Here is a 13813-nt window from a genome sequence, read left to right as displayed (position 1 = left end):
AGAAAACGACATGCAACCTTGTCTTGGGTGGACGTGATGCAAGACACTTCAACTGTCAAAGATAAGCGATTGTGGAAATTCTTCCCAGAATGAAACCTTCCAACCTGTCAGTCCGAAAGCCTTTTGTCAGCATTTGTCAGTGTAGATGTTCAAGCATCGCAACAATGGGGTGTTTCTTTTTTTTCTTTTCATGTGTTTTTTATCCTATCAATTTGATCATTTCTCTGCCTCAAGTGACCCGTTCCTGTTCCGTCTGACACTGTTTTCTGTGCCGAATTCAGGGAACGCTCTGCAGAATGTGTGACAGCCATGGTTTAATATCGCTCCACACTGAGGGTGGGGTGGGGAGGGGGCTCATTTGAATAATGTATGCATGGGTGAGTCAGGGATTAAATCCCTCCATCTTTTTGTCAGATTAACACCCTCTTTGACCCTCAATCTCAGATTCAGATGATAGTCGTAATGGGTTTATCTTCAGTCAATGAGATTCGCATCTCAGCCAAAAATACTTGCAAAACTTCCAGAGCGTCGTGATCTGAAGTGAGGGGTCTTCTGAATCGTGCCCCTTCACCCACTCATCCACATCCACCCCCCCCCCCCCTGCACACCCTCATCTATGCCCCATCCATACCCTCATCCCTCTCATTGGCCCTTTCCTCAGCTCAACTAGGTCATATTTGTTGTGGCCGTTAAATTGCTTGTCCCAGGCCCCTACCCTGCCCTGCCCTGCCCCGGGCCCATCCCCTCTTCCCTCTTACCCTGGACCCTCACTGCCCCTCTCCCCTCCCTCTCCTCCCCTACGCTCCTTTCTATTTCCCTTTCCCTCCTCTTCCCCTTCTCCTCTTCTCTCCTCCCTCCCTCCCTCCCTCCCTTCCCCTCCCCCTGCCCCAGGCTCTGGCAGTAGAAAGTAGCTGGAGACTGATGACCCCTGTTCATTTAGCTAGTCCCTGGGCATTCATCTCATTGTCCCTAATAGGATTCACCCAGACACAAACACACGCACACAAATACTGGGGTCTGATGAAATCCCTGATATTTTGCAGACTTCCAGCCCTGTCTTCTGTCCAGTCATTAGTGATATCATTCTGTCACAAGCAAAAACGGTCACGCAGTAATCCCATCGAGTCACTAACAGTATTCATGACCAGATGTGAATCTCTAAACAACCCATTAAATAACATCTGAGAATCCCTGAATGGTTGCATCTTCTCAGTGTGCGTCAGGAATTTCTCACGTGTATTTCTACAGAACTGTGTGTGTGTGTGTGTGTGTGTGTGTGTGTGTGTGTGTGTGTGTGTGTGTGTGTGTGTGTGTGTGTGTGTGTGTGTGTGTGTGTGTGAAGGTGGGGCCAGCTGCAGGCAGTATATCCCCAGTGGGGGCCCGAGCCATCTGACTGAACTGTGACATATGCTCCTCTGTGTCTTAATGGACACACACACACACACACACGGCCACTGCCCATCGCATTAACACACACACACACACAGCATACACAATGGCTATTTAATTGTCCTTCGAATGCTTTGCTCTTTTCTTTGTTGACCGATCTTCTGAAGCCAGTTGTGTTTGCTGAGCTTGACCGCTCTGTGGTTTTAAACAAGGTCGCCGTGAGGAACATATCTGCACATATGCAGTATTCAGTACTTTTCATCTTAAACTCTCACAAATCATATTTCAGGGCATTATAGATTAAGGGTTGTATGCCAACATTTTGATATCTGCAATGTCTATGTTGTGTCATTGTGTGTCATAGTTATGTACAGTAGTAGTAGTGTATCTATGAAAAAATACACACTTTTATTTATCTTATGCGTTTTTATATAGACAAAAGAAAGAGCATTACTTTAACACTTGAACTGCCAACATCTACAGCCATAAAGTCAGTTTGCTCATGAAGTTGCTAATCAATGTTACTGTTATCTTCAGGGCAATTCAATTCTAACATGTGTGACTAAATCAATACCTTAAACCTGGGTTTCAAATCAGTGACAAAATGAGCCCCTGCTGTTTCTCGTGACGTCTCCGTTTTTATTCCTGAAACTCAGTTCTCCACTCAACCTGTTTTTTGTCTTGGTACAGTCATGGCGTCTCTCGTGATCAAAGCGCATGGCGGGGCTGTGATGGCCCTTTCAGACTCAACGCGACCAAGGCACCACAGCGCTCTGACACCTAATATTTCCAAAGGTTTGTGTCCGCACTAGCGCTGCATCGAGCGGAGCGCAGGTGCACGGTCACGATGTGACGGTACCCGCAAATATTTTTGTAAGATAAATAACGATTTTTTTTCTTCTGCGACCGTCTCTAAAACGTCATCATCCACACCCTGAAACCCTCCTCCCCTCTTTAAGGGGTTCCCTTTTTCTTTGACATGCTTTCTTTCCCGTTGTCTCTCCCCTCTCTCTCACTCCAATTGTTTTCCTCTCTCTCTCTCGTCTTTTCCCTCCCTCGCCCCATTGCTCTCCCTCTCTCCTCATTTCCTCTCCCCTTTTCTTGCTCCCTCTCTCACCTTTTCCTCCCCCTTTTCTCCCCCTCTCTTGTCTCCTCCTCCCCCCTCTCTCATCTCATCGTCCCCCTCTCTCTGCCTCTCTCATTCTCCCCCTCCTCTCCCTCTCTCATCTTGTCCTCCGCCTCCCCTCTCTCATCCTACCCCCCCTCTCCCTCTCTCATCCTACCCCCCCTCTCCCTCTCTCATCCTCCCCCCTCCTCTCCCTCTCTCATCTTGTCTCCGCCTCCCCTCTCTCATCCTACCCCTCCTCTCCCTCTCTCATCCTTACCCTCCCCCCCCCTCTCTTTCATCCTCCCCCTGTGTGTGAAACAGCAGCTCAGTGAGGGCTGCGAAGGGAAGCACACATTCACATCAGAGGCCACATATCTACTCCCATTAAGAGGGCTGAATGGTCACACTCTCTGTTGACAAAGAGGGCCCGGCGGCCCGTGTCCTCCCCATTCATACGGTCCGAACAACCCTTCCTGTATGGCCTTCCCTGACCGGCCAATCAAGACGCAGAACCCACAGCGGTGACACGGCTGTTACCAGCCCCTCCTGTTTACAACCAGTGATCCGAGACTTGTTAGTGAGTGCATAAAGACACACACACACACACACACATGTAGGCACACACACACATACGGTGTACAACACACACAAACACATACAGGCATGCACAATTTCTTACAGTGTACAGAGACGTACGTACGGGCATGCACCCACGCACACATGCAATGTCCAGACCACACACTTTCACGGACACACATACTGTACAGGCATAACACAAACGCACACACACTCACAGGCATGCACACACACACAGAGACATACACGCACACACGCACACCAACAGAGAAAGCTTGTGAGTAGGCACATTCAGAGATGTTCTCAGGGCTGGGAGCAAAACCTCTTCCAAAGCGATCATGACTCTTCGCTACACTCACCCCCCCCGCAACACTGCAAACCCCCCACCCCCCTCATCCCTGTCATTCGTCCTCCCCTGCCTGACCCCCCCCCCCCCCCACACACACACACACACACGGGTCCTGAGACCTGGATGAGGAAAGCCTGTGAGGACAAGGACGGAGGAGAGGAAGGGAGGTTGTCGAGGGAGAGAAGGAAGTGTGCTCGAATGACAAGGTTATGTCTTGCTGCTCCAGGCCCACCTTGTAGGATGACGTGTGAGTGTGTTCCGCGGGGTGACAGAAATGCCAGCCAGCATGCCGAGGAATGAAGTAAGTGGATAAAGAAAAGCCAGTTGGCTTTGGCGGCTGTTGACACTATCCTGACAAAAAAGGACAATTTTCTTCCTTTTTTTACACGTGGGGGTGTAGAGAGAACACAGAGTTTCTCCCCCTCCATTTCTCCCTCTCCCCCTCCATCCTTCCCTCCCCCCACAATCTACCTCTTTCTCCGTCTCCCTTCTTCCCTCCCTCCCTCTCACCCTTCCTCTCTTCTCTTCTCCTCTCCCTCCCTGCCTCCTTGCCTCTCTCCCTCCCTCCCCTCCTCCCTCCCTGCCTCCTTCCCTCTCTCTCCCTCCCTCCCTCCCCTCCTCCCTCCCTGCCTCCCTCCCTCTCTCCCTCCCTCCCTCCCTCCCTCCCTCCCCTCCTCCCTCCCTACTTCCTTCCCTCTCTCTCTCCCTCCCTCCCTCCCCTCCTCCCTCCCTGCCTCCCTCCCTCTCTCTCTCCCTCCCTCCCTCCCTCCCTCCCTCCCTCCCTCCCTCCCTCCCCTCCTCCCTCCCTACTTCCTTCCCTCTCTCTCTCCCTCCCTCCCTCCCCTCCTCCCTCCCTGCCTCCTTCCCTCTCTCTCTCCCTCCCTCCCCTCCCCTCCTCCCTTCCCTCCCTGGTGGTCGTATTTGTGTGTTAGGCACCGTGATGTTCTGTATAGGTTACGACAGGCTCAGACAGTGACTGTCAAAAGCACTTTAGGCTGAGCAGCATAGCCCCTTGCTGCCCAAATGAAAACGCAACCCTAAAGTCTGTGCCGCAGCATGACAGGTCGGTCGAGTGTCTGTGTGTGGAAGCGAGTGTGTGTGGGTTCGCCAGGTTTTCACCCAGCAAGATTCTTTCACGGAGCGATATAAAGGTCACAGCAAAACATTGAACAAAGAACACACTCCTCACAAGGTCAATAGACTTGTCTAACGAACGCGCATGACATCTCCTTTCCTCCCCTCCTCCCCTCCTCTCCTCGCATCTTACTCCCCTCAACCCGTCCTTCATCAGGGTTGAGGTTCTAAAGAAACACTAATTCACTCTCTTCTCCTTGGTTCTACCTTCAAAAGCTGTACCACAGGAAACACAAAGAGCCCATCTGAAAGCTGGCCTCCACCTCCAGAAGCCCAGGGCCAGGGAGCGTGGCTGGAAAAAGGCCCAGGGAGGTGAGAGGCGAGCCAGGGTCAAGGCATCCATCCTCCCCTGCAGCCAGGGTTATTACTCTGGTCCACCAGTGCCAGGTTTTTCTAATTCCCCTGCCTGCCCGGTGCCCCTTCTGGTTCATTAGCAGCAACTCCCCTCCAACAACCCCCATCTCCCTGCCCCCCCTTACCATTACCGCTACCCTCTCATTTAGTGGAGGGGGTGTGTGTGTGTATGTGTGTGTGCAGTGTGTGTCTGTGCGGGTGTGCGTGTGGCATGCATGCATGTGTGTGTGTGTGTGTGTGTTCGCCAGTCAGCCAGAATTCCAGTGATGAGCTCCTGGTTTTCATCCAGTGTAATAGCAGCAGACCTAATGACCCCGCTCTAATTGCACAATGTCAATATTGTTGCATCTGGATTCCCATAGCTCTCATACAATATGCAGAGGGAGGGAGTGGCTCACCATGACTCAATGCAGAAACGAAGGCCACACTCACAAATCAACCGTCACACATATCAAGTTAAAAGTTGGGTGGAGATTGGTCAGCTATTTGTTGGAAACAGAAGGAGGGGTTGAATTGTGCTTCACAGGTTCCTGTATGAGTGATGCGACTTCTTTATTGTGTGGGGTTCATATATTTGCTGTTCACCCAATGGTCATGGGTCCACTAGACTGCAAACTAATTTATTTTCTGCATACAAACCCCTACTTTGCACCTAACTAAAGTATAGTGAGGGAAAACAGTGATTTACAAATAAATGTAGGCTATTAAAAACAATGTTTTGAAATAACTTTTTAACCCTTGTGCTGCCTTCGGGTCACATGACCCAAAGGTTCATAATGAACCATCATTGTGTTTACCCAATTTTACCCAATACAAAAACAAATAAAAATAATTTTCTTTTAACCTTTGCAATGTGGGGGGTCTGAGACAGCACAACGGTTAAAAGAAAATGCTTCACTTTGTTTTTGTATGCGGTAAAGTTGTCGCAATACGACGGTGGGTCACAATGACTGATGGGTCAGAATGACCCGAAGATAACACAAGGGTTAAATGTCAACTGTCACTGAGGTTGTCATTCGTTTACAGGTTCTCTCCTTACCTTCCCATCAAGACATAAATCACTTTTCAGACCCTCGGAGCTTAAAACAACCCATCCTGTTTGCCCACCAGATGACATTGAACATTCAGCCGGCATCCAATACGTGGATAGATAATGAGTGGGCAATCAATGAGGCAGCCTCGAACTTTATTGCGTCTCCAATTAGACACGGTGGGATCAATGAGACGGTTGACACGGCGACACGCTGACATTCTGCTACATCTGAAGGAACTGATGACACCCAATACCTGAGGGTTCTAAAACAGAAAAAGGAAAAATAGAAGTGTCTGAAATGCCAGTTTTTAGAAGCGTGACGTATGTTTTCATGTCTAAGGTGTCAAAGCAGTGGATTATGAGGCTAAACTGCAGAGCTTCTTCAGCTCAAGTAAGGGATATCAAGGGATTGTGTCATTGCATTAACTTTAAAAGAAACATATCTATTATTTAAAAAAGCCCTATATATGAGTTTGAATCATTTCTACGTCTTTTTTTCTCAGAAACCCAACTAAACCGAAGTGATACAGAAACCCTGTGAGCCTTGAGATGAATAAAAGATTAAGCCTTCAGATTAAACATGCATAATCTTTCAAACCAGCGACAACAATACTCGTGAGATCTCTTGTTGGCTAAGACATCCGATGTAAACCTGAAAAATCCCTCCTCGAGAACCGTTGTTTCCTGTCGTCGCACGATCCCTCGAAGCAGCACAGACACAGATCCAGGGTCAGCGGGTCGGACCTGGAACCTGTTAACCACACACATACAGAACAGGAAACACATTCCAAGTTTGAGACCCACAGACTTTCCAGATATCATAGAAGCAACGCTCGCGGAGACGATTGTCTTTCTGTCGGTCAGCTGTGATGCTGAGGACCGAGGAGGGACCCCTCGGTAAAGGCGCCTCAGAGAAGGGGCCCCCTCAGGTGTAGTACGGACGTAATGACGGAGGAATCATTACCCTGGCCCCTGGCTAACCTCCATAACTCAGGTTAGTGTCAATAACAGCAGCTTTAAATATTGATACGTGCGATGTCACCTCTCAGACGAAGAGACACCCGCCGGGGGAATTCTCCACCGTGTCACGACTGATGATCGGAGATGTGTCGCTTCAAACAGCACTTTGGGATGATGATTTGATTCGAATGAACGGGTCATTATCAAGCTATTCAGAAGCCTGAAAACGACCCAATTCATTTGAATAAGGTGTGTTGGAGCAGGGAAACATCTAGAACATACAGGACAGCAGACCCTGAGGACCAGGGTTGAAGACCAATGACAGAGAGACAGGTTAATTAATGGGAGATGTGTACTATACTTAGATCAGGTTATGACATTGATGTCATATGTTACATATTAACTACACAAATGGAAACCTTGGCACTCGATGGAAAAAGAACCTTGATCTCCTAACATGAAAGGTTTGACGCCCAACCAAGGAACAGTGACGCCCTCGACACATGTCAAACTGTCGAGGGCGTGTTATCACATACAATGAAACATACATGATTTTGCATGACATAATGTTAATTCGAAGAATCAAATCGCCAATTTGCAGAGTCCAGCTGAGCACTGTAGAAAATCCTCTTCTTTACATATGAGCACGTCAGGAAGTTGCATTTATTCATGTTAGTTTGAGAGTCAGATTCCTGTCCAGCACTCAGGAGGACAAAGAAGACTGAATTCCCAAGGGAGAGAGGGGAGAGAGGGTGGAAAGGGGAGAGAGGGGACAGAGTGGGGAGAGGGAGAGAGGGAGAGAGGGGGGGACAGAGGGGGGAGAGTGACCTGCACTACCCAATGGAGGCCAGCTGGACTTCATACTAGGGCACACACACACAGAGAGAGACAGCGACACACACGCAGAGACACGGGGACACACACACACACACAGACACACGCTACAAGGCTCAGACATGTGTGACTGATTTCCTTAACAACAAGAGCTGTACATGTGTTTCTGAGGAGATCTTAGAGTTTCTTTAAATAGCATCTTTAAAAATGAATCGATCAAGAAATAAAACATATAACCTTTATTTATGAACCTTTTGATAGACAGCCACAGCCTTGAGTCTGAACAGTCTATCAACACTTGTGTGTGTCGCTCCCATGTAATTACCCTCACAGCTAAAGGTAATAAAGTAATTAGACATGATAAACAGTTCACCTTCCCATTCCCTAGTGTGGATTCTTCCTTACATTGTTTTACACACTTCAGACTGGTAAACTCATGCTGGTACTGCAACACCATGCTTTTACATCAGTGCACAGAAATATACCAGGTTAATCGTTCTGGTTCACATTGGGTTTCCAGGCAACATAAATGCTTGCCTTGGTGAAATAGGTCAACAAAGCAGGAAGATGTTGTACTGCCCACACAGCTAACAGCAAACACAGAGCAGTACCGCCATCTAGAGGACAAATGCATGTGCCACACCAAGCTACATACAGTTTACAGTACATTGAAAGGTTGTTTCCATTTGAATTTCTTTCATCAAAACAAAACCACTGGTGTAATGTATCACACAACAAGTTTATCAATCTGAGTGCAACTGAAGGGGTCTGGAAAGAGTGAAGTAACATCAACACTACAATCAAATAAGTGCTCCCTCCAAAAACCACACAACGTACTAAATAGTCTGTGAGACATGTGTTGGTATTTAAGTGTTTATATGTTCATGAATATATGTGAGGTGTAAGGCAGTGAACTCAGCAAGCCTATATCACCACTGTCTGTTCTGTGCATTCCTCTTCTCTCTCTCTCTCTCTCTCTCTCTCTCTCTCTCTCTCTCTCTCTCTCTCTCTCTCTCTCTCTCTCTCTGTCTCTCTCTCTCTCTCTCTCTCTCTCTCTCTCTCTCTCTCTCTCTCTCTGTTAGTTCTCTCCTGTCCTCCCTCTTTTTATCCGCCCCACACTTCCTCCCCCCTCCATCCCCCCTCCCCCCCTCCCTCCACTACATCTGCTCGGACAGTGCAGAGTCCTTCACTCCGGCTGCCACCACGGAGAAGAGGAGCGAGGGGAAGAAGGAGCGAAGGTAGAGAGCCGCCCGGGGGATGGGGTGTGCCAGCACCACCTCCTTCCTCTTCCTGTTCACCGTTTGCACAATCTCATTGGCCAGAGCTGACGGGCTCACGCCATGGGTCAGCTGACTGGAAATGACTGGTGGAGAGAGTCCAAACAAAAGGAACATTTTGAAATGGGGGTTTACAAAGTCTCTCTGATGACATTTCAGCATCTTATCATTTGTTGTGTTAGTATGTTATCAATTCATTTTTGTTGATTGTTTCCGTTCCTCGTAGTATGTTCTCTCTCTCTTATTCTATGTTCACTATTGAGGATCGATTTGTCTTTTCACGGCGCGCCTCTCTACTCACATGCAGCCAGGCCCTTGAGAGGTTTGGGGGCGGGGCTTATTGTGGTGGGCGGGGCCGTAGCGTTGATGAAGGTGTGGCTGATGGTGCTGACGACTATCCCGTACTCCTCCACCTCTGCCCTCAGGCAGTCGAAGAACGCCTGAGCCGCGTGCTTGGAGGCAGCATCTAATGCAATAACACACCCAGGGAATGCACGCATACACACACCCACAGAATGCGCACGCACGCACACACCAATACACACACACATCCAGACACACACATACACACGTACGCGTAGGCATAGACAAACACACAGACAAACACACACACACACGTCACACACATACGCAAAAACACACAAACCGAGCGGAAAAGGCGTTACTCAGCCGTCACTGATCTTCATTCCATACATTGCAGAGGAGATACTGTACCTAATCATTATCTAGTGCTCCGGAATCTTCCACCCCTACACAACGCCATGGGAACCAGCCACAAGCCCATAGCTGACATTCTACCAGGTTGTTATCTTACAGGAGGAGGATAATGTGTTGTCACAAAGGTTCCCTAGTAGTACAAGATCACTGTTTGATGTTGATGCCGTTGAATCATTGGTTGAGTTGTTCAAAACATAGAATATAGGACAGTGGAACTCACAGGAGCTTCTGAATGGAACCGCCAGTCGCCCCTGGATACTGTTGACCAGTAGAATGTGACCGGCTCTCCTCGAGATCATGGTGGGAAGAATACCTTCAACAAGAATCCGTTTCTTTAATGTGAACTAAACACCTAAAGGTGTGTAGAGCAATACAAACACTGACTGCATTCCATTGTCTGCAATGGAGATGTGAGTCTTATAAAATGAGAATTCAAAGCCTGTCAGTTCACCAACACTGTTCTATCCACGGTGGCATCATTGATAAAAATCCGAACTCAAATAGAAAGACGTTCAATCAAAAACTTATCATAACTTAACAAGACTTTGCATGAAACATTCAAAAGAAAACCTCCACTAAATAAACTCGAACAACTTAAGAGTTCCCGGGTGTTTGCCTTCCCCACCCTGTTCCACCTCACCTTTGGTGAGCGCGCTGGGACCGAAGTAGTTGACGTCCATGATGTTTCTGTCCAGCTCCAGGGACACGCTCTGGACGGGAGCCTTCAGCTTCATGCTGCTGTTACACACCAGCACGTCCACGCAGCCGTAACACTCCACCACCTCCAGCACCACCTCGGACATGCTGGCCATGTCGCTGAAGTCCAGCAGCACCAGCTTGGGTGTAAACATCTGGAGGAGAGGGGGAGAGGAGGAGAGGAGGAGAGGAGGAGAGGAGAGGAGGAGAGGAGGAGGAGAGAGGGGTAGAGGTGGAGAGGAGGAGGAGAGAGGGGGAGAGGTGGAGAGGAGAGGGGGAGAGGAGGAGGAGATAGGGGGAGAGGAGGAGGAGAGAGGGGGAGGAGAGGAGGAGAGGAGAAAACAGAAGGACAGGAAGACAGGAGAAGATTAGTTTTTTCCAATTTTCCCTTCCACTGTGGGAGTCATAATCATTCCTAGGGTCCTCACTCGTACATTCATTTCCTAGTGCCCTTACTCGTACATTAGTTTCCTAGGGTCTTTATGCTTCAATTGGGAGAGCTGACACCAGGGTGAAGGGATGAGGCGGAGACCAAAGCAATACCGCAAATAGTGGTGTCATGACACCACTAGCTTTCTAAAAGGGGTTGAAGTGGTGAGTGACAACTGTAGCTCTCACCCTCATCCCCTGACCCTCTCCCTTCACAAACCCCGTACTGGGAGCTCATGTACTTTATCTGCTGTGTCAGTTTAGACCCTCTCACCCCTTCCTGGTGTCTGTGTGTGGTGTGGCGTGTGTGTGTTGTTTTTTTCCAGACACATCTGCTCTGGCCTTGGCTCAGCAGATACCCAGAGGACAGCGCTGTCAAAGGGCAGGATATCCTGCCATTGTTGGTGACCAGGGGAGGAAGCCCCGATCCCTGAACAGAGAGACAGGAGAGTATAGCAGAACGAGATACAAGCTGGGCCCTTCTTCTGGTATCCTAATGTCCATACTGTGTTGTTTGGTGAAAGCTGTGGACAGAACACTGGTCTCCCTCGTCCGTTCGATTCACCGGGCAGCTGTGCTCATTCTGACCCCTGATCAGTCCGATCAGTGCTCTCCGGGGAAAGCCCTTGTGTACAGGTCTAGAATCAGTGTTTCGTCTCCAGCCCGTGTACTTTGTCCTATGGTGGGTTGACCACAAACGGACCTAAAGTCAGTGGTTGTGGGAGCAGCGCAGCGCGACTCACCACTCTGGGGTCCGCTCCGCTGGTGAGGGAGTCGTACAGAGACTCCATCTTGTCCCAGCTGGTGCCACACAGGACCAGCCTGGCCCCACCCTGGTGGAAGAGACGGGCGAGCTCTGGATGGAGGGATGGAGAGATGGATGGACAGGGAATGGAGAGTGGGATGGAGAGAGCGATGGAGAGTGGGATGGAGAGAGGAACGGAGAGAAGGAAAGGAGGGTTCGGAGAGAAGAAGAAAAAAGAACGGGAGGTGAAACAAGAAAGAGAAGGAGAGGGGAAAGAGAGAGGATCAGGCCAAAGGTTCATCTTGTCATTCAGTCACACACATCAAAGATACGGTACAACACTGTATCTCAAGATGTTTCTTTTACATTCCATCCGGAATTTAATTTGAATTTAAGTCAAATTGAATCAACCAATCTTTATCGGAACCCTCACCGCTTCCCACGCCCGACACAGCGTCTGTTATCACCACCACCTTGTTGCGCACCACGGATTGGGACATGAACTGGATGACCTCGGTGTAGATGTAGTAGATGCCTGCCGCTATGACGACCAGCAGAGGCAGCATCATCACTGATGGCAACGCCATGACCTGGCAAGGGGAAAGAGAGAGGATTGACGCGTCAGCATCCATCAATCTAACAAGCTTTGTTGCATCGGACCCACAGGCAGGAATGTCATGTTATCTAATGAGTCTCAAGTTCAGGAGAACATGAGGTGAAACGAGTGTGGTTGTGTTGTACTTTTACAACACAACCACTGTTACTTCATTGAGACTTGTTGGTTGTATTTGTGGTGAGCAGTGATACACTGTGAATTGCAGTCCACCTTTATAGTAGTAGAACTCATAACTCACATCTTAACATCATGCTATTGTATAACTGCTGTAGAACCACAGCATAGCTACCACTACAACATGTAACTCTGTCCTGTAAGAGGAGAGGTTCTTGGTTTGTATATTTCAGCCAGTTAGGAATGAACCTGAAGGGGGTGACCACCCACAAACCAGGAGGTCTCCTTTCAGTGGACTGTGGACTAACAAACTTTTGGTCAGAACCTTTGGGTTTGGTGTGCGGACTAGTACACTTCCTGCTCATAGATTTGGCTATGCAGATCAGACCCAAACACCAAACGATACGTACTCTACTTTAATGTAGAATACATGTCTACAAGTTGAAACTGATTTTGTTTTAAATCTCAGTCACAGCCTATACCCACTACAAGGGGTATAGGTTTCAATATACATTACACTATTTGAAAACGGAAAATCTGTCCCCCCCCACTTTTTATTAAGAAAAGCATGTTTAACGGCCGCATCCTCAGTTATTAAAAGAAATCTGTCCCACCCACAGTTGAAAACAAACCTACGCCCTTTGACGACAACAGAAATATGGAGCCTCTCACAGACCATTATGAAACAGATCCTGTTTGAATCCTTGCTTCCATGGACAGAGTAGTTGTGTCTGGTAGCATTGCTGCCTCTAGCCATGTAAAGTGTGTCTGAGGACAACTGCTAAATATACTCATGGCCAAAGCAGGCTGTCGCCACACACTGCCTAACACTGGGCCACCGCTAGGATAGGGTCACTGGATACCCCACCAGAGGCAAACAGGGATACAGACACATGAAATATGGGACCCTATTTGACCCTCTGGTAGGGAACAGCAGCAGATTTTACTCGTGTACAGATTATGAGATTAGGTTGTGTTACTGTTTAATCTGGAGGTTTGCATTCCAGAACAGCACAAGTATGATTGTGGTGATTCGATGTCAAGAGATCCCAATGGGGGTTCGTGCATGATGAACACACACACACATCTTTCGCCACACACACACACACACACTCTAATCTGTTTTATTCTTGGTACACTTACAGCGTGCGTAGGAAGATAATCCTTCACCCGTTAATGGCTGTTGTTTTCCAGGTTCGGTTGGGTAATGAGGTAACAGAGCATTAGCCACCTTCTCCCTGTCCCGTCCGTCATTCACCCAGCCTTCTCTGTGTCTGCTGGACTTACTGCTGGACTGGCGGCTAAGTGCTTTTAATAGACACTGGCTGAGTCAGCCATTAATACTCATGTGTGTGGGGTATAGTATCTTAGGCATTCCTGTTGTTGCCAATGAGACAAATGGAGAGGCAACCCTCTCAGACCCTTGAAATAGGAGTCTGTTGCTCTTCAGTTTGGTATTATTGTTGCATGTGGATAGTTCAA

At 48.5% G+C, this 13813-nt stretch overlaps 1 protein-coding gene across 2 annotated transcripts; it reads right to left on the bottom strand.

Moving 5' to 3' along the window:
* Positions 1-7961: 7961 nt before the first annotated feature.
* On the bottom strand, positions 7962-13633 carry dhrs7cb (dehydrogenase/reductase (SDR family) member 7Cb). Of its 2 annotated transcripts, none has more exons than XM_062475533.1 (7): positions 13475-13633; positions 12035-12191; positions 11600-11712; positions 10372-10582; positions 9952-10044; positions 9316-9480; positions 7962-9100 (listed from the first exon to the last, which is right to left on the bottom strand). In XM_062475533.1, the coding sequence occupies exons 2-7, from the start codon at positions 12186-12188 to the stop codon at positions 8895-8897; spliced, it is 942 nt and encodes a 313-aa protein (XP_062331517.1). In that variant the 5' UTR covers positions 12189-12191; positions 13475-13633; the 3' UTR covers positions 7962-8894. The 2 variants fall into 2 exon arrangements, with proteins under 2 accessions (XP_062331517.1, XP_062331518.1); XM_062475534.1 differs by having other exon boundaries at positions 13502-13609.
* Between the last annotated feature and the right edge of the window lie 180 nt (positions 13634-13813).

Source organism: Osmerus eperlanus, chromosome 12 (genome assembly GCF_963692335.1).
Source record: "Osmerus eperlanus chromosome 12, fOsmEpe2.1, whole genome shotgun sequence".
Taxonomy (NCBI): domain Eukaryota; kingdom Metazoa; phylum Chordata; class Actinopteri; order Osmeriformes; family Osmeridae; genus Osmerus; species Osmerus eperlanus.
The sequence above is the reverse complement of the archived record's forward strand: the minus strand, read 5'-3'. Positions and strand labels throughout refer to the sequence as shown.